At 45.8% G+C, this 20,487-nt stretch overlaps 1 protein-coding gene across 1 annotated transcript in view; it reads right to left on the bottom strand.

Annotated features, from left to right (window-relative positions):
• Positions 1-12,908: 12,908 nt before the first annotated feature.
• Positions 12,909-20,487, bottom strand: part of LOC126456632 (chaoptin-like) — a 157,166-nt gene continuing 149,587 nt past the window's right edge. The window contains exons 9-10 of the mRNA XM_050092376.1: positions 15,116-15,385; positions 12,909-12,934 (exon numbers count right to left, since the gene is read on the bottom strand). Coding sequence (XP_049948333.1) covers positions 12,909-12,934; positions 15,116-15,385 — 296 coding nt within the window. The remainder of the gene's footprint in view (positions 12,935-15,115; positions 15,386-20,487) is intronic.

Genomic DNA, 20,487 nt, shown 5'->3' on the forward strand with positions numbered 1-20,487 from the left:
CCGCTCACGCCCCAACATCGTGCAGCCCGCCTCCAGTGGTGTCGCGACAGGCGTGAATGGAGGGACGAATGGAGACGTGTCGTCTTCGGCGATGAGAGTCGCTTCTGCCTTGGTGCCAATGATGGTCGTATGCGTGTTTGGCGCCGTGCAGGTGAGCGCCACAATCAGGACTGCATACGACCGAGGCACACAGGGCCAACACCCGGCATCATGGTGTGGGGAGCGATCTCCTACACTGGCCGTACACCACTGGTGATCGTCGAGGGGACACTGAATAGTGCACGGTACATCCAAACCGTCATCGAACCCATCGTTCTACCATTCCTAGACCGGCAAGGGAACTTGCTGTTCCAACAGGACAATGCACGTCCGCATGTATCCCGTGCCACCCAACGTGCTCTAGAAGGTGTAAGTCAACTACCCTGGCCAGCAAGATCTCAGGATCTGTCCCCCATTGTCTGCACGTCCAGCACGAACGCTGGTCCAACTGAGGCGCCAAGTGGAAATGGCAGGGCAAACCGTTCCACAGGACTACATCCAGCATCTCTACGATCGTCTCCATGGGAGAATAGCAGCCTGCATTGCTGCGAAAGGTGGATGTACACTGTACTAGTGCCGACATTGTGCATGCTCTGTTGCCTGTGTCTATGTGCCTGTGGTTCTGTCAGTGTGATCATGTGATGTATCTGTCCCCAGGAATGAGTCAATAGAGTTTCCCTTTCCTGGGACAATGAATTCACGGTGTTCTTATTTCAATTTCCAGGAGTGTATATAAAACTCCTTCAGTGACCCAGCGAAGAGGTTGCTAAGGTTGCTACAGTGCTTCTGTCGATTAATCTGAACTGGTTATAGCTGAGTCCGGTAGAGTACTGCAAAAATAAATATCACTATCTACTAGAAATAAAACATAATGAGAAGAAATGAAAGTGCCGAATGAAGGGACATCTTTCACCGGGAAGTGCGCTCACCAGTTTAATTCACAAAACTGTGGGGACCCAGGAAACTGTGGTCTCCACATACACAGAATGCCGAACCCTAAGTGCGGGAGTGCGATGTGAAACGCCAGAGGATGTTATTGATACAGTATTGGATGCCAGCACAATTATTTTCAGGATTCATGCAGTGCAAATAGCTGCTCCGTCGCACTGACCGAAGGCAGCAGAGCGGCGCACACAACCGGGATTGCTGATTCGTCCAGCTCAGCTGGGTCTACGTTGCACGTCGGAGGTCAGAAACCGCTTCTGCACCGGGTGAAGCGTAATGCAGGATGCCGATCCGGCGGTCTGCAGGCGTTGTCTGCTCAGCCGGCAGCGTGTCACGCTGTTTTGCCTAGGCGCTCCTGCTAGCATACTTCCGGTCCAACTGGAAGAGTGTTGGCACTGTTCCACTACCAAAGCGAGGAGAGGAGCATCGGCTATTGCAAAACCATCGACCCATCAGCCTCCTGCCACGTACTTCAGGGACTCCTCCCAGCAATCCTGAATGGGATGAGATACGCCTGGACAAACCTACCTTCCAGCCAAGCCTGTCGGCCGAACTCTTACTTCTCGGGTTTCCGGAATATACGACATACAGTATGAAACCCACGAACTATACAGCTTTTCCTGATGCTGAAAAGGCATATGACTGAGCACTACATGACGCCCTTGCCATCCTCGACTACTGCACGGAGATTATTGACAGCTATCGTCAACATAGGCGCTGCTTTGTCCGTATACACAGTCAACTGTCCAGCATTCAGTAACTGCTGTACGCCATACCTCAAGGCTCTGTTTCAACCCAGTTGCATTCGTCTGGTACGTGAATTACCTGACGTTACTTTCACAATGCGGGTAAGCTACTACAAACAGCATAGTGAACGCATTATTGTGGCCAAGATAGATACGAAGCCCACACCTACTACAGTAGTACAAGTTTATGTGCCAACTAGCTCTGCAGATGACGAAGAAATCGAAGAAATGTATGATGAAATAAAAGAAATTATTCAGATTGTGAAGGGAGACGAAAATTTATTAGTCATGGGTGACTGGAATACGAGTGTAGGAAAAGGGAGAGAAGGAAACATAGTAGGTGAATATGGATTGGGGCTAAGAAATGATAGAGGAAGCCGCCTGGTAGAATTTTGCACAGAGCACAACATAATCATAGCTAACACTTGGTTTAAGAATCATGAAAGAAGGTTGTATACATGGAAGAACCCTGGAGATACTAAACGGTATCAGATAGATTATATAATGGTAAGACAGAGATTTAGGAACCAGGTTTTAAATTGTAAGACATTTCCAGGGGCAGATGTGGACTCTGACCACAATTTATTGGTTATGACCTGTAGATTAAAACTGAAGAAACTGCAAAAAGGTGGGATTTTAAGGAGATGGGAGCTGGATAAACTAAAAGAACCAGAGGTTGTACAGAGATTCAGGGAGAGCATAAGGGAGCAATTGACAGGAATTGGGGAAAGAAATACAGTAGAAGAAGAATGGGTAGCTTTGAGGGATGAAGTAGTGAAGGCAGCAGAGGATCAAGTAGGTAAAAAGACGAGGGCTAGTAGAAATCCTAGGGTAACAGAAGAAATATTGAATTTAATTGATGAAAGGAGAAAATATAAAAATGCAGTAAATGAAGCAGGCAAAAAGGAATACAAACGTCTCAAAAATGAGATCGACAGGAAGTGCAAAATGGCTAAGCAGGGATGGCTAGAGGACAAATGTAAGGATGTAGAGGCCTATCTAACTAGGGGTAAGATAGATACTGCCTACAGGAAAATTATAAAGACCTTTGAGGATAAGAGAACGACTTGTATGAATATCAAGAGCTCAGATGGAAACCCAGTTCTAAGCAAAGAAGGGAAAGCAGAAAGGTGGAAGGAGTATATAGAGGGTCTATACAAGGGCGATGTACTTGAGGACAATATTATGGAAATGGAAGAGGATGTAGATGAAGATGAAATGGGAGATATGATACTGCGTGAAGAGTTTGACACAGCACTGAAAGACCTGAGTCGAAACAAGGCCCCCGGAGTAGACAATATTCCATTGGAACTACTGACGGCCTTGGGAGAGCCAGTCCTGACAAAACTCTACCATCTGGTGAGCAAGATGTTTGAAACAGGCGAAATACCCACAGACTTCAAGAAGATTATAATAATTCCAATCCTAAATAAAGCAGGTGTTGACAGATGTGAAAATTACCGAACTATCAGTTTAATAAGTCACAGCTGCAAAATACTAACACGAATTCTTTACAGACGAATGGAAAAACTAGTAGAAGCTAACCTCGGGGAAGATCAGTTTGGATTCCGTAGAAACACTGGAACACGTGAGGCAATACTGATCTTACGACTTACCTTAGAAGAAAGATTAAGGAAAGGCAAACCTACGTTTCTAGCATTTGTAGACTTAGAGAAAGCTTTTGACAATGTTGACTGGAATACTCTCTTTCAAATTCTAAAGGTGGCAGGGGTAAAATACAGGGAGCGAAAGGCTACTTACAATTTGTACAGAAACCAGATGTCTGTTATAAGAGTCGAGGGACATGAAAGGGAAGCTGTGGTTGGGAAGGGAGTAAGACAGGGTTGTAGCCTCTCCCCGATGTTGTTCAATCTGTATATTGAGCAAGCAGTAAAGGAAACAAAAGGAAAATTCGGAGTAGGTATTAAAATTCATGGAGAAGAAATAAAAACTTTGAGGTTCGCCGATGACATTGTAATTCTGTCAGAGACAGCAAAGGACTTGGAAGAGCAGTTGAATGGAATGGACAGTGTCTTGAAAGGAGGATATAAGATGAACATCAACAAAAGCAAAACAATGATAATGGAATGTAGTCTAATTAAGTCGGGTGATGCTGAGGGAATTAGATTAGGAAATGAGGCACTTAAAGTAGTAAAGGAGTTTTGCTATTTGGGGAGCAAAATAACTGATGATTGTCGAAGTAGAGAGGGTATAAAATGTAGGCTGGCAATGGCAAGGAAAGCGTTTCTGAAGAAGAGAAATTTGTTAACATCCAGTATTGATTTAAGTGTCAGGAAGTCATTTCTGAAAGTATTCGTATGGAGTGTAGCCATGTATGGAAGTGAAACATGGACGATAAATAGTTTGGACAAGAAGAGAATAGAAGCTTTCGAAATGTGGTGCTACAGAAGAATGTTGAAGATTAGATGGGTTGATCACATAACTAATGAGGAAGTATTGAATAGGATTGGGGAGAAGAGAAGTTTGTGGCACAACTTGACCTGAAGAAGGGATCGGTTGGTAGGACATGTTCTGAGGCATCAAGGGATCACCAATTTAGTATTGGAGGGCAGTGTGGAGGGTAAAAATCGTAGAGGGAGACCAAGAGATCAATACACTAAGCAGATTCAGAAGGATGTAGGTTGCAGTAGGTACGGGGAAGAATGCCAGTGTGCACTCGGTGTGCTTGCCGGGGGGTCTCGTCCGTAATGTGGAGGAGGCCCTTCCGGCAGCTATTGAACGCACTGGGTGTGACCGGCTGCAGATAGTAGCACATGTCGGAACGAATGACGCCTGCCGCTTGGGTTCTGAGGCCATCCTTGGTTCCTTCCGGCGGCTGGCTGATTTGGTGAAGACAACCAGCATCGCACGCGGAGTGCAAGCTGAGCTTAATATCTGCAGCATAGTGCCCAGAGTCGATCGCGGTCCTCTGGTTTGGAGCCGTGTGGAGGGTCTAAACCAGAGGCTCAGACGACTCTGCGACTATAATGGTTGCAAATTCATCGACCTCCGTTATTGGGTGGAGAACTGTAGGGCCCCCCTAGACAGGTCAGGCGTGCACTACACACCGGAAGCAGCTACTAGGGTAGCAGAGTACGTGTGGCGTGCACACGGGGGTTTTTTAGGTTAGAGGGACCCCCCCTTGGGCGAAACGATAAAATACCTGACGGCTTACCAGAGAGGACATTATCATCGTTGATAAAGAATGTCCGTCCTCAGAGACCAAAAACAGGAAAAGTTAACGTAATATTGGTAAACTGCAGGAGTATCCAGGGCAAGGTTCCTGAATTAGTATCTCTTATTGAAGGAAATTGTGCGCATATAGTATTAGGAACGGAAAGTTGGTTAAAACCGGAAGTGAACAGTAACGAAATCCTAGACACAGAATGGAATATATACCGCAAGGATAGGATAAACGCCAATGGTGGAGGAGTATTTATAGCAGTAAAGAATTCAATAATATCCAGTGAAGTTATTAGCGAATGCGAATGTGAAATAATCTGGGTTAAGTTAAGTATCAAAGGTGGGTCAGATATGATAGTCGGATGCTTCTATAGACCACCTGCATCAGCAACCGTAGTAGTTGAGCGCCTCAGAGAGAACCTGCAGAACGTCGTGAAGAAGTTTCGTGATCATACTATTGTAATTGGGGGAGACTTCAATCTACCAGGTATAGAATGGGATAGTCACACAATCAGAACTGGAGCCAGGGACAGAGACTCTTGTGACATTATCCTGACTGCCTTGTCCGAGAATTACTTCGAGCAGATAGTTAGAGAACCAACTCGTGAAGCTAACGTTTTAGACCTCATAGCAACAAATAGACCGGAACTTTTCCACTCCGTGAATGTAGAAGAGGGTATCAGTGATCATAAGTCAGTGGTTGCATCAATGACTACAAGTGTAATAAGAAATGCCAAGAAAGGAAGGAAAATATATTTGCTTAACAAGAGTGATAGGGCACAAATCGCAGAATATCTGAGTGACCACCATCAAACGTTCATTTCTGAGGAAGAGGATGTGGAACAAAAATGGAAAAAATTCAGAAACATCGTCCAGTACGCCTTAGATAAGTTCGTACCGACTAAGGTCCAAAGCGAGGGGAAAGATCCACCGTGTATAACAATCATGTACGAAAGGTACTACGGAAACAAAGAAAGCTTCATCATAGGTTTAAGAGTAGTCTAATCATAGCTGATAAGGAAAAGCTGAACGAAGCGAAAAAGAGCGTAAAGAGAGCAATGAGAGAAGCATTCAACGAATTCGAACATAAAACATTGGCAAACAATCTAAACAAGAACCCTAAAAAGTTTTGGTCATATGTAAAATCGGTAAGCGGATCTAAATCCCCTATTCAGTCACTCGTTGACCACGATGGAACCGAAACAGAGGACGACCGAAGAAAGGCAGAAATACTGAATTCAGTGTTCCGAAACTGTTTCACTGCGGAAAATCGTAACACGGTCCCTGACTTCAGCCGTCGCACGGACGCCAAAATGGAAAATATTGAAATAAACGATATCGGAATTGAAAAACAACTGCTATCACTTAGTAGCGGAAAAGCATCCGGACCAGACGAGATACCCTTAAGATTCTACAGTGATTATGCTAAAGAACTTGCCCCCTTTCTATCAGCAATTTATCGTAGATCGCTGGAAGAACGTAAAGTACCTAGCGACTGGAAGAAAGCGCAGGTCGTTCCCATTTTCAAGAAGGGTCATAAATCAGATGCGAATAATTATAGGCCTATTTCGCTTACGTCAATCTGTTGTAGAATAATGGAACATGTTTTGTGTTCTCGTATTATGACGTTCTTAGATAATACAAATCTCCTTCATCATAACCAACATGGATTCCGCAAACAGAGATCATGTGAAACTCAGCTCGCCCTATTTGCCCAAGAAATTCACAGTGCCGTAGACACTGGCGAGCAGATTGATGCCGTATTCCTGGACTTCAGGAAGGCATTTGATACGGTTCCGCACTTACGTTTAGTGAAAAAAATACGAGCTTACGGAATATCGGACCAGGTTTGTGATTGGATTCAGGATTTCCTAGAAGAAAGAACACAACATGTCATTCTTAACGGTTCAAAATCTGCAGATGTAGAGGTAATTTCGGGAGTACCGCAGGGAAGCGTGATAGGACCTTTATTGTTTACAATATACATAAATGACTTAGTTGACAACATCGGTAGCTCCGTGAGGCTATTTGCAGATGACACGGTTGTCTACAAGAAAGTAGCAACATCAGAAGACTCGTACGTACTCCAGGAGGACCTGCAGAGGATTAATGCATGGTGCGACAGCTGGCAGCTTTCCCTAAACGTAGATAAATGTAATATAATGCGCATACATAGGGGCAGAAATCCATTCCAGTACGATTATGCCATAGGTGGTAAATCATTGGAAGCGGTAACGACCGTAAAATACTTAGGAGTTACTATCCGGAGCGATCTGAAGTGGAATGATCACATAAAACAAATAGTGGGAAAAGCAGGCGCCAGGTTGAGATTCATAGGAAGAATTCTAAGAAAATGTGACTCATCGACGAAAGAAGTAGCTTACAAAACGCTTGTTCGTCCGATTCTTGAGTATTGCTCATCAGTATGGGACCCTTACCAGGTTGGATTAATAGAAGAGATAGACATGATCCAGCGAAAAGCAGCGCGATTCGTCATGGGGACATTTAGTCAGCGCGAGAGCGTTACGGAGATGCTGAACAAGCTCCAGTGGCGGACACTTCAAGAAAGGCGTTACGCAATACGGAGAGGTTTATTATCGAAATTACGAGAGAGCACATTCCGGGAAGAGATGGGCAACATATTACTACCGCCCACATATATCTCGCGTAATGATCACAACGAAAAGATCCGAGAAATTAGAGCAAATACGGAGACTTACAAGCAGTCGTTCTTTCCACGCACAATTCGTGAATGGAACAGGGAAGGGGGGATCAGATAGTGGTACAATAAGTACCCTCCGCCACACACCGTAAGGTGGCTCGCGGAGTATAGATGTAGATGTAGATGTAGATGTACTGGGAGATGAAAAAGCTTGCACAGGAGAGAGTAGCATGGAGAGCTGCATCAATCCAGTCTCAGGACTGAAGACCACAACAACAACAACTTTCACAAGTCGTCCTTGCGCAGTTTGCAGACGATACAGCCACCCTTACTAGCAGTTACAGTGGATGCAGCGATACAGCGCGTCCAAGGTCCACTTTCACTTATTAAGTTATGGACAGCAGAAAACCGCATTACCCTGAATGCGAAATAGATGCAGGCCATTTACTCGCCATTGGTCTGAACTCAGAGACTATTTCACACTGCACAACATAGATCTCACTTGGAGAAATACCTGGGAATCATACAGGACCGGAAACTTCTCTTCAGGGGCCATTTTCAGCGAAAAAGCGACAGCACCATGCACCCGTTTCACCAGTTATACTCACTGCTGTCCAGTCAACATCTGACCGTGAGGACCACATTACGCCACTACCGACCAGTATTATATACATGCTTGTCCTAGGGGATAACCTGTAAGAGCAGACTCAAAATGCTGTAAACCCTACAGAACCGATGCTTACAGTTAGTCTTTGGAGCTCGTAGATGAGAAAGCTCGCTGTCATTGAAGCACAGAGGCCCACAACCAGATATATATCAAAAAATGGTTTGCATCACCCCGGTTCCAAGAACTGAAGATACACGTTGAATGTGCATGTTGTATCACAGACAGTTCCATTGACTGTTCAGAGATGTCACTAAACCCGCCCATAGATGTAAACAACCACGCATGAGCAGCGCCTGTTAGCCGGAAGGCGTCCGACAGCCGATCAGTTATACGCAATCGACCAGGAAGGAGGTACATGGCTCGTATTGCTGTATTTCAACCATGCCTAGACGGTCAATACCGCGGTTCGATGGCGTCCGCATTGGTACTTTGTGGTAGGAAGGGCTCTCAATAAGGGAAGGGTCCAGGCGTCTCGGAGTGAGCCAAAGCGATGTTGTTCGGACGTGGAGGAGATACAGAGAGACAGGATCTGCAGATGACATGCCTCGCTCAGGGCGCCTAAGGGCTATTACCACGGTGGATGACCGCTGCCTACGGATTATGGCTAGAAGGAACTTTGACAGCAACGCCACCATGTTGAGTAATGCTTTTCGCGCTGCCACAGGACTTCGTGTTACGATTCAAACTGTGCAATGTAGGCTGCATGATGCGCAACTTTACTCCCGGCGTCCACGGCGAGGTGCATCTTTCCAACCACGACACCACGCCGCGCGGTACAGATGGTCCCAACAACATGCCGAATGGGCCTCTCAGGATTGGCTTCACGTTTTCTCCACCGGTGAGTGTCTCATATGCCTTCAACCAGACAACCGTCAGAGACGTTTATGGAGACCACCCGGTCAGGCTGTACGCCGTAGACACACTGTCCAGCGAGTGCAGCAAGGTGGAGGTTCCCTGCTGTGTTGGAGTGGCATTGTGTGAGGCCGACGTACGCCGCTGGTGGTCATGGATGGCGCCGTAACGGCTGTACGATACGTGAATGTCATCCTCCGACCGATAGTGCAACCGTATGGGCAGCATATTGGCGAATTGGCGAGGCATTCGTCTTCACGGACGACAAATCGCGTCCCCATCGTGCAGATCTTGTGAACTACTTCCTTCAGGATAGTGGCCAGCATTTTCTCCAGAAATGAACCCTATCGAACATGTCTGCGATGGATTGAAAAGGGCTGTTTATGGAGAATGTGACCCACCAACCACTCTGAGGGATCTACGACGAATGGACGTTGAGGAGCGGGACAATCTGGACCAACAGAGCCTTGAGCAACTTGTGGATAGTATGCCGCCACGAATACAGGCATGCATCAGTGCAAGAGGACATGCTACTGGGTATTAGAGGTACCGGTGTGTACAGCAATCTGGACTACCATCTCTGAAGATCTCGCTGTATGGTGGCACAAGATGGGATGTGTGGTTTTCATGAGGAATAAAAAGGCCGGAAATGATGTTTATGTCTATCTTTTTTCCGATTTTCTGTACATTTTCCGGAACTCTCGGAACCGAGGTGATGCAAAACTTCTTGATATGATATATATGTATGAGAAAAAGCGATGTAACGTAGGGTGAGAGATGTGTAAAGTCAAGTGATACAGTATGTAACATAAAAATAAAGTGAAATAATGGATCCAAGAACTTAAGAGTGTCAAAAGACCTCGTGCCCAACACCCTTCTCAAGCGAAAACAAAAGAGATAATTGTCCCTTCAGCTTTTGCACTTAGGAAGTCCAGCCACGAGGTGGTAGCGCTCCTGTGAAACCACCCCAAATAAAATACGAGGCACTCTCGAAGACGTCAGGGTTCACTCCCAGTTCAGTAGTCAACAGCTCCACACAGTATGATGGTAGCCATGCAGTTATATGCACTGGCCTCCCAACAAGAGACGGCGTAGAATCCGGTAACTGCTTACAGTTACTGCCAGGGTGGCGGCACAAATGCGCCTCTCCTGAACAGTGTACGTGGCGGGCAGCTAACAGGTCACCTTTAAATGACGCCCTGTTGGTTGAAGACGCTTAGGTCTTCATATCAGTGGAGGAAAGTAGGCAGTAGTGTCATTCCAGGGAAGTGGAGTGAATGAGGTTGGCTGAAGTCACCAGACAAATATTTGGCAGCACATCATGGAACAGCCACGACGTGGCTTCGTTGTAACTCAGAAGATTGTCACACTGATTGATGAGTGACTGCTGGCAGTTCAATAGAGAAGAACATAATCTGTGCTTCATAAGTCGCAGTAACATGTTGATGTTATTGAGCTATGGCGATGAATAAATTTGGCCCCGTTTTCTAAGCTTGTCAGTTATTAACATTATCCTGAGATGTTCTAGCTGTGGCTTTCAGTTCTTCAGCTTGACACTTTCTGAGATGTCAATGGGCTGAAAGTCGCTCTTGCATATGATTATTATATTGTTATGGTACCTTGTAGTGCTATCAGAGTGACATTATGATGCAGTCATTCTGCTGTTATCACAGTCCGTGCTCTAGGCTTGAATGTGGCCTGGAAATGCCCCTGTTGTGTGCTTCGATGTCTCCTTTCTTGGCTCAGCTCTGCGCTTGCTGGGGGAAAAAACTTGAAATATTTCGTTCATCCAGAATGTCTTTCTGTGGTGGAACTAAATTTTCAGTGACATGTTTTCTGATTACTTTACGACTGGTGCTCATAAGGCCTTCCCTTGCAGAATAAAGTAATTAAAATATGTATTCTGTGCATTCTATAATAGAATATATTTACCTTCAAGCAAGAGAAGTGTTTACACAGCCAAAAATACGTAGTAATGAAGATTATAAAATAAAAGGATTGCTCAAGGCCAACAATAGCAGCCATTGTGGCGAGGATCATTCAAAAGATTTGTCCTGGCTGTGGATTGCAACTTAAAATATGAGATATCTGCTTTTCTTTTGTCTGAGTTAATTTATTCCATTGCAACAAGCAAACTGATAAATGAATACAAAGCACCTTTCAACATTTCACATCTATAGCACAGGATCGCATTTACGCAGAAGGTTAATTTACTGAAAAGGTAATAAAACAATCTTATTTTATACACTTTAAAGTAATAATTTTTCATATCGCTTTCCAGCGCCGCACACGGGGACAAATGCGGACAAAGATTAGTTTTACGCTGCGTTACTGCTTTATACGGTACCCTGGTGTTGCGCTTAAAGTAGGAATCACAGAACCCTGTACAAATATCGATGCAGAGACTGTTCAGATGCCCAGAACTAGATTTTTATCTTCAGCATACGTTTCCTATGAAGTAATGCATCTCTATGGTACTTACCAGCGGGAAGTAATTGTTCCTCCTTACACGTACTTCGACTTGTAACCCAGAAACAACCATCAAACATTGCTCTATATAATAAATAAATAAATAAGTGTATGAAACAAAGACGTGTAGTTGTAATATTAAAGCCTCGGTATTAACACGAAATGTCATCAGTCAGCGTTATATTTCAGTCACGTGATGTCCCATGTTTGAGATAGGTGAAATGTGAAGTAGTGGATGATAAGACCGCGTCATAGATATTTATAATCTATGGTGCAGTGTAGAGGCAAATTTTAAGTAGCAACTACTGGTCTCACAATATTGCTGTTGTCACTCGTAACACAGACTTACGGACCTCGTTTGATTATTTATCGCTCCAATGGTTCATTGGAGGTACATTTATTGCCGTCTTTTTTATTAAGGCTGTTATTGAAAATGAAGTATGATAAACGATTTTAATTTTGATACTATAATGTAGCCAAAAATATTAAACGTGCACTGCCCTTTGCAAGATACTAGAATGGTTATGGATAGGAAGTAAGTATTGGGTTTTGTAAGGAAGTTCTATGTGGCTGTTACTATTCTTGCTGTTGAATGAAATAAAACAAGTAATTTTATAGAAAAATTTTAGTTGTATTTCAACAATTTGTGATAACAAAATAGCAAATATGGACAACATCATACTAGTTCCCACGAAGGAACTTTTATTAAATACAATAACATTAGCTAAATATGCGTTCTTTGTTTCTGATGGGCATATGGAATTCACTGTGAGTGGTTAGTATTTCATCTGTCGTTATTTATTGTATCTCAGGTATCTAGCCTAAGAAGTCTGTAATATAAAAGGAAATGTGGTTAATTTGTGACCCTGATGTACATTCATTCATTTGTTCCCAGGCAAGCGCCACCTGTTACACAAACCAGGACAGGATGATTTCTCTAATTTACGCTACGTAAAAGCTTTCTTTGGTAACATTGCAAATGCTTTCCTTCTCTTCGTCAGTAAACTGCAACAGTTTTTTCAGGCATCCATGGATAAAAGCTCGACAGCTTTTTGTCAATTGGTGCATCATTCTGTGTCTTTGCTTGAAATAATAACGATTGCTTCAGCTAGTTATCGAAAACATCCCTTCAGTTGTTCAGTTAATATCCTAAGATATGTTTCATTTCCTCCATAGCTACACCTTTATTCACTACTGACGCACGATTGTGTCCTAGCCAGAACCGTCCCTACAAATTTAAACTGTATGCTGGACCGCGTCTCTCATGTGGTTCTTAGATCATAGGAACAAAGGTCTAGCTTACGGGCTATTTCATCAAGCTCTTTTGCCCGATACAAATCGTAATCTAGCCATTCCTGTTTCCTGTCAGAGCTGCAACAAAAAAGAGGGAAAAGAAAAATTACTGCTCCCAGATGGCACGGTTCAGTCACAAAAATAACTATGACTCCTAGGAAGTTCTTTCAGAGCTTGTTCTGACTAGTAAAACTGATACTGTAGTTAAAAAATATGCTTGACATTCCTTAATGGCGGAATGTTTTATCTTGCGCGTCTTTCACTTGCACTAATCTTCGCTCTGGCTGTTAATGTTTATTTTGGGCTCCGCCTTTGAAACAACAGTACCCGTACAGCAGATTTAACCTCTTCGCAATAACTGAAAGTACTGTTTATACATCTTCCTCACGTGCAGAGTACACTCCCGACGCACAGTTCAATCGGCCACACTTATATACTTAGATTCACTTTTATAGTTACAAAAAGAAATGAGCTCTTGCTGTAAAGACCCTGTTATTTTTACGACTTACATTTATGTACTTTCTGGTGTTCATTGGTACAAACGATCGGAAATAAAGACCGATTTTCTTTTGACGAAATTCCAGTCATGACTTCTGAGGCACAGTGACCGCTTTTAAAGTAATGATACGTTACATCTGGGTAAACTTTTTTTATTCATTCGGATTGTCGGTGTCGACGACTATTATAGGTCATCTTCAGCTCTATCCTCTTCCGTTTATTAGATAAATATCTGAAGATAACCCATAACAAACGTTATAACCCGTATTATGAATAAGGATATAGTGGTCTCAGACGCAGTCTTTCTGTAGGTTACGCTGCGCTCAGAGGCGAATGCTTTCATTACACTGCAATTCAAACGACACATTGCGTGAGACGTATGAAAATCAGGATGTCACTGCTGACGAGAAGATGAACTCATAACAGATGGGATACGAAGATTTGCTGTAGCTTTAAGAAACATTCAAATCTGAACAGTTAAGATACTCGTATTATACAGGGTGTTACGAAAAGGTACGGCCAAACTTTCAGGAACCATTCCTCACACACAAATAAAGAAAAGATGTTATGTGGACATGTGTCCGGAAACGCTTAGTTTCCATGTCAGAGCTCATTTTAGTTTCGTTAGTATGTACTGTACATCCTCGATTCATGGCCATGATTTCATACGGGATACTCTACCTGTGCTGCTAGAACATGTGCCTTTACAAGTACGACACAACATGTGGTTGATGCACGATGGAGCTCCTGCACATTTCAGTCCAAGTGTTCGTACGCTTCTCAACAGATTCGGTGGCCGATGGATTGGTAGAGGCGGACCAATTCCATGGCCTCCACGCTCTCCTGACCTCAATCCTCTTGACTTTCATTTATGGGGGCATTTGAAAGCTCTTGTCTACGCAACCCCGGTACCAAATGTAGAGACTCTTCGTGCTCGTATTGTGGACGGCTGTTATACCATATGCCATTCTCCAGGGCTGCATCAGCGCATCAGGGATTCCATGCGACGGAGGGTGGATGCATGTATCCTCGCTAACGGAGGACATTTTGAACATTTCCTGTAACAAAGTGTTTGAAGTCACGCTGGTGGGTTCTGTTGCTGTGTGTTTCCATTCCGTGATTAATGTGATTTGAAGAGATGTAATAAAATGAGGTCTAACATGGAAAGTAAGCGTTTCCGGACACATGTCCACATAACATATTTTCTTTCTTTGTGTGTGAGGAATGTTTGCTGAAAGTTTGGCCGTACCTTTTTGTAACGCCCTGTATAATCTAAACCAAAGTCCAGATCACAGTGTTGTAAGAAATCACGCATCAAAACAACAGTGCAGGTCACTCTGAAGATCACTGGACATACGTTTGGAACCTATAGAACGAGCACAACCGATGTTATTTACCGCAGCAGATGACGAAGATATCTTGAGAAGCTGTCGAAACTGAAATGGTAACCTGGCTAGGTGCCCGAACGAATGTCTGTTGCTTATGGCAGCAGGACCTCTTGAATACCACATAGTTCCACTGTGTTAGCTTGCCCCATTCTCTCTGCCTTTCGTAGATCAACGTCATTATTTTCTACGTCGTGTGAGGAACTGGCCTGCCCCATTGGTAAGGAATGATTCTCAGCGATGAGCTCTTTTCGTGTACTCGTTAACCAGTAGCGCTGACGTTGAGTACGTGTAGAGACTCGGCCGCGCTAGACGCCGGCCACCCATCGCGTGGCGAGCAGCAGGCAGGCGGCGCGCAGCAGCGGGCCGAGGCGGCCGGCGCGCGGGGCGGCGCCGCCCTGGCTCAGCGCGCTCGGGTTGCAGGCGACGGAGAGGTCTGGCGCGCGCAGCTGCAGCAGCGCCACCTCGCGCGAGGAGCGCGCGTCCCGGCAGGTGGCGCGGCGCGCCGCCGCCGCCATCTCCTGCGCGCCCTCCACCACCACCGTGTGGATCTGCAGCGACTCGCGCAGCCACCGCCGCAGCCAGTGGCCCAGCCACACCAGGCCGCAGTCGCACGTCAGCTGGTTTCCCGACAGCAGCAGGCCACCTGTCGACAGCCACACTCAGTAAGGTGAGAGACTGTGCGGTACATTCCTCCCATGCACAGCTATTAGCATACATCAAAGAAATTGTGCACTTGGATTCTGTGCTCTAGTTTCTCTGTGTAAGGCAGGGTGGGTCCTGCGAAGCCATTTGCAGATCAAAGAGCCCGCAGATTCTAGGACATGGTCACCCATAACACTAGGACTTTGCAGCATGTGAATTTTAGGGAACAGCAAGGACACCTAATGGCGCATACACGCTAGGCCAACGAAGGTCATGAATGACAGCCAACCGCTTCGTTAGACAAAATTTGTTTCATGAATACAGGCGGCAAGTCAGAGCTCTGGTGTCGGAAGGTGCGGAAGCCGAATGAGCTCCACAGGGTGTGAACGTGGATACCGACTAGGGGTGTCTGTGCCCTGGCGCGCGCCTGCACTGCGAGCCTCGCCGTACCCTCCACGTGAAGTCCGTTGCCAATCGAGTTTCCAGCGGTCATGTATTTTAGGCGCCACGCGGCGCTACCCCAGTCCTCTGCTACTCTCATCCCACATGGCTTTGCACCCCTCCTACCTTTTACAAATCCCTTCAGATCCTAGAACGCCATGCTCTTCGCCTCGCCTATCGCATCCGTCTCCCCTCCCCCACGTGGATCCTCTACGACCTTATTCCGTTCTCTCACCTCCTCCTTTTCCTCGAACAGATACGGATCCTCTACACCTCCCATATACTCGATCCTGCTCACCCGCTGGTCTCTCCCATCCTCTCCCACCCCCGTCTGCTGCCGCGCCTGTATTTCCACGTCCCACCTGCTCTCCATCTCTCCACTCTCCATACCCTCTCCCAAGGTGACTTCCGCCAGCTCCCCCTCCCTGATGATGCCTTCCTCCCCTCCATCTACCCCTCCTACCCACTTTGATCCTCCTTCCCTCTTCCTGTGTTTGTTCCTATGGGCACCCTCTCTCCCTTCTCTCCCCCTTCCCTCCCTTTCTCCCCTCTCCTCCCCTGGGCTTCCCTTACACCCATACCTCTATTCCTCCTACCATCTCCTCTGCCATTGGCATCTTTGCTCCCCCCTCTCCCTCCCCCACCCCCTTCTTCCCCTCTTGGCAGGTCCCCAGACTTGCACACGTTACGTGGACGTTTGCATGCCGGAGATCATCGCCATAAGTTTCTCCTGTGTCTGCCATCGTGTTTGTGTTTAGTGTTCTTCGCCGTCACGCTCCTTTGTTCACCTGTGCCGTCGAAGTCGTCAGTGTTTGTGTGCTGTGCCGACAGTTTTTTAGTGTGTTTTTGGTCGAGTGTGAACGGCTTCCTGTTATTTGTTTCTGTGTCTACTGTTTCTTGCCTGCCACTTTGTTCAATATCTTATGTGTCTTCTTTGTATTTTCATTTGTCAAACTTGTGGCTGAAGAGCAGCGTAGTGTGCTGCTGCCAGCCCACCTTATGTAAAGGTGTTAAATAACAATAAAGGGAAAAATAATCTGTGCTCTGGTTTCTCTGTGCAAGGCAGGCTGCGTTTGGCGGTTCACTAGCGATGCCACTTGCAGATCAAAGACCCCGCAGATTCTAGGACATGGTCACCCATAACACTAGGACTTTGCAGCATGTGAATTTTAGGGAACAGCAAGGACACCTAAAGGCGCATACACGCTAGGCCAACGAAGATCAATGAATGACAGTCAACTGCTTCGTTAGCCAAATTTGCTTCATGAGTATGGGCAGCAAGTCAGAGCTCTGGTGTCGGAAGGTGCGGAAGTCGAATGAGCTCCACAGACTGTGAACGTGGATACTGACTAGGGCGCTTGCGCCGTGAGCCTCATCGTGTGAGTGTGCCACCCTCTGTACCAAGTGAAGTCCGCAGCCAATCGAGTTTCCGACGGTCATGTGTTTAGGCAACCGCGGGGCGCTACCCTGGCCTCTTCACCCACCACACACCTGCACACTATATATTTTCCGCCTTATTGATCCCCTCACCTCCTGGTGTCTCCATTCCTCTCCACCCCCAGTCCGTTGCCGCACCTTAACCGATGTGTCCCACCCTCCCTCCATCTCCTCACCGTCCACCTACTTTAAAAACGCAACTTCCACCATCTACCCCTCCCAGATGATGAGCTTCGCCCTGGCATCTACCCTTCCTACCAACTCTAACCCCATCCTCCTCCTGCCTCCTCCTCAGGGCTCCCTCTCTTCCCCCTCCCTCCTCCTGAGCGGCTTCCCCCTCCTACTCACCCCCCTCTCTTGTGCTCCCCTTCAGTGTCTCTGCACTCCCTCCTGCCTTATCTGCCTTCATCATCTCCTGCCCCACCTGTCTCCTTCCTCTTGGTGCACCCACTGACACCCCTACTCTTCTCATCCTGCCCCTTCTCCTGCCGCATCTTGCTGTCCCCTCCTTTTCCCTTCTCTCTGGCCTCTCCCTCTGCAGGTCCCACCTGGCAGTTATATTCTTCATCGTGTGTGCTCCAAGTCGGTTTAAAGTGTGTTGTTCTGGAGTGTTTTTAATACTGTGGCCGACTTTTAACCTGTGCATGTGCCTTCAGTGTCTTCTTTGTGCTCTACGAATCACCAACTGTGTTATTTCACTTTATGTCGACTTTTTTAATTGTCTCCCCATGAACGTCTCCATGTCAGTGTATCTTTACCTTCACTATCACCCATTACTCTGTTTTATGTCCCGCTTTTTTATCGTCTTATATGTAACATTTTATTCTCCTATTAGTTGTCATGTTACTCGGCTGAAGAGCAGCGGATTGTGCCGCTGACAGCCCTCCCCTGCCCATAGGGGCAGGGGAATGAAATCACAATAACGAAAAAAAAAGATACCCTGGCTGCAAGATACTCGCCGTAGTTCGCGTGTGCATCTCAACTGTACTGCGTTCTAGTTCCGCGTGTTGAGAGACATACTGTCGTTGCCTGGAGTGTTCCTGCATTGTTGTTGTCTCGCCGCGTTTATACCGTCAGTTCATACTTGCTTGCCTCGTGTTGTGTCCTGGTCGGTCGTAGTGTCTGTCGCCCCTACGTGTTCGTCTGTCCTGTCTCATCGTTGTTAGCGATTCCACCAGTGGCTCCCCGCCTGGCGACTTTGCGTCTCTATTCTTTGCCTTGCACCGCCCCCTGGTCTCTCTCTGCTGTAACAAGAGCTAAGCGGAAGACCTTGGTAGCGGACTGGTCTGCTGACAACATCATCAGAGCGTTCGCGATTGGATGGCGTTGGGGCCCCTCTCCTTGTGAGGGCACCAGGTCGAACTTTCGTTATTTCAGTAGCGATTGGTTGTGTCTCTAGAGGCTGTGTATTAACGTTTTTCAGGAAAGACGCAAGTCACACTTAATGTGTTCTACTGACCAGTTGTGCTCTTTACTATAAAAAAAGAATCAGTTTGAAGTACATTAGTTCGCGATTAAATTAAAGAGAGAAGGCAGTCAATAAAACATACTGAGTACGACTTGTGGCTGTACTGAGAAACTTATTTTCGACACCCGCTGTTTCCCCTGCAGGGCCAGCCGGTGTGGCCGAGCGGTTCTAGGTGCTAAAGTCTGGAACCGCGCGACCGCTACGGTCGCTGGTTCGAATCCTGCCTCGGGCATGGATGTGTGTGATGTCCTTAGGTTAGTTAGGTTGAAGTGGTTCTAAGTTCTGGAGGACTATTGACCTCAGCAGTTAAGTTCCATAGCGCTCAGAGCAATCCCCTGCAGGCAGTGCCTGCTCTTGCAAATGGTGTGCATCTATTCTGTTCCGAAATACTGGAGTTCAAAAAAATGTTCAAATGTGTGTGAAAACTTATGGGACTTAACTGCAAAGGTCATCACTCCCTAAGATTACACACCACTTAACCTAAATTATCCTAAGAACAAACACACACACACACACACACACACAAACATGCCTGAGGGAGGACTCGAACCTCCGCCGGGACCAGCCACACAGTCCATGACTGCAGCCCCTAGACCGCTCGGCTAATCCGCGCGGCAAAATACTGGAGTATAAAGTGTTATATGGAGAGAGCATTTAAGCTAATAGAATTTTATCATGAACAGAAATGTTTATGGGTCACTACGAGCTGCGATTATAAAAACAAACTGAAAAGAAAAGATGCTTGTAGGGAAATAACTCAGCTATCAGACAGAGATACGCATGATGTGAGAAACAAATAGGTGTCTTTACTGACAGCTTTTCGTTGTGAACGACGGAGGGAAACTAACAAAATTGGGAATTTATGAACTTCCAGCACGTGCCGTGCGGAGTAGCCGAGCGCTCTGAGGCGCTTTGTCACGGTCCACGCCCCCCCCCCCCCCCTGTCGGAAGTTCGAGTCCTTCCTCGGGCATGGGAATCTGTGTTGTCGCTAGCGTAAGGTAGTTTAAGTTAGATTAAGTAGTGCGTAAGCTTAGGGACCGATGACCTTAGCAGTTTGGTCCCATAAGACCTTACCACAAATTTCCAAAATTTTCCAGCATACTGGAGTAATTCGGGTCAGCAACTTCTGTTAATCAATAGAACGGAAAACCAGTCCAAGTTGCAAATATTTTATTTTTCATTCGATGTCTAGTTTCGGGCCGAAGCTCATTTCAAAATCAACATGACAAAGCCGAAAATGGCAATTCCGAAGATGTCAAGAAAATGTGTAATGTACATTCACAACGATTACAGAGCTCCCCTACCTCGAAAAACTACGAGTACCTTTCTGGTATTTTAGCAAATATTATATTTTGTAATTAGGTCTAATATAAACTGAAAGGTTATTAAAAATATAACTAAAATGAACAATTTGAATGGAAACTTTTGCGCACAAAATATAACATATTCCTTGTAGCAAATAATTTACAAAATTTAAAATACTTTATAAAAGACTGAAAGTAAAAGAATATCTCTAAGGGAGGTGGGGCACATCACAAGGATTGAGGATTGCATATCAGTCCATGACCACAAACGATTAGAGGTAAGGTAAGTGGTAGCAGACGTCGAAGATCGCAAAGGAAGCTAGAAAATGTTTCATTTGAGACATTTACAGGATGTGATTAGCATACATGGTGGACGATACGAATACAACTCTAAGGTTGCGACAGATGCTCCAACTTTGCACCGACAGACACCCTTCATACCTGGCATATAT

This window comes from Schistocerca serialis, chromosome 2 (genome assembly GCF_023864345.2).
Source record: "Schistocerca serialis cubense isolate TAMUIC-IGC-003099 chromosome 2, iqSchSeri2.2, whole genome shotgun sequence".
In the NCBI taxonomy this organism is placed as follows: domain Eukaryota; kingdom Metazoa; phylum Arthropoda; class Insecta; order Orthoptera; family Acrididae; genus Schistocerca; species Schistocerca serialis.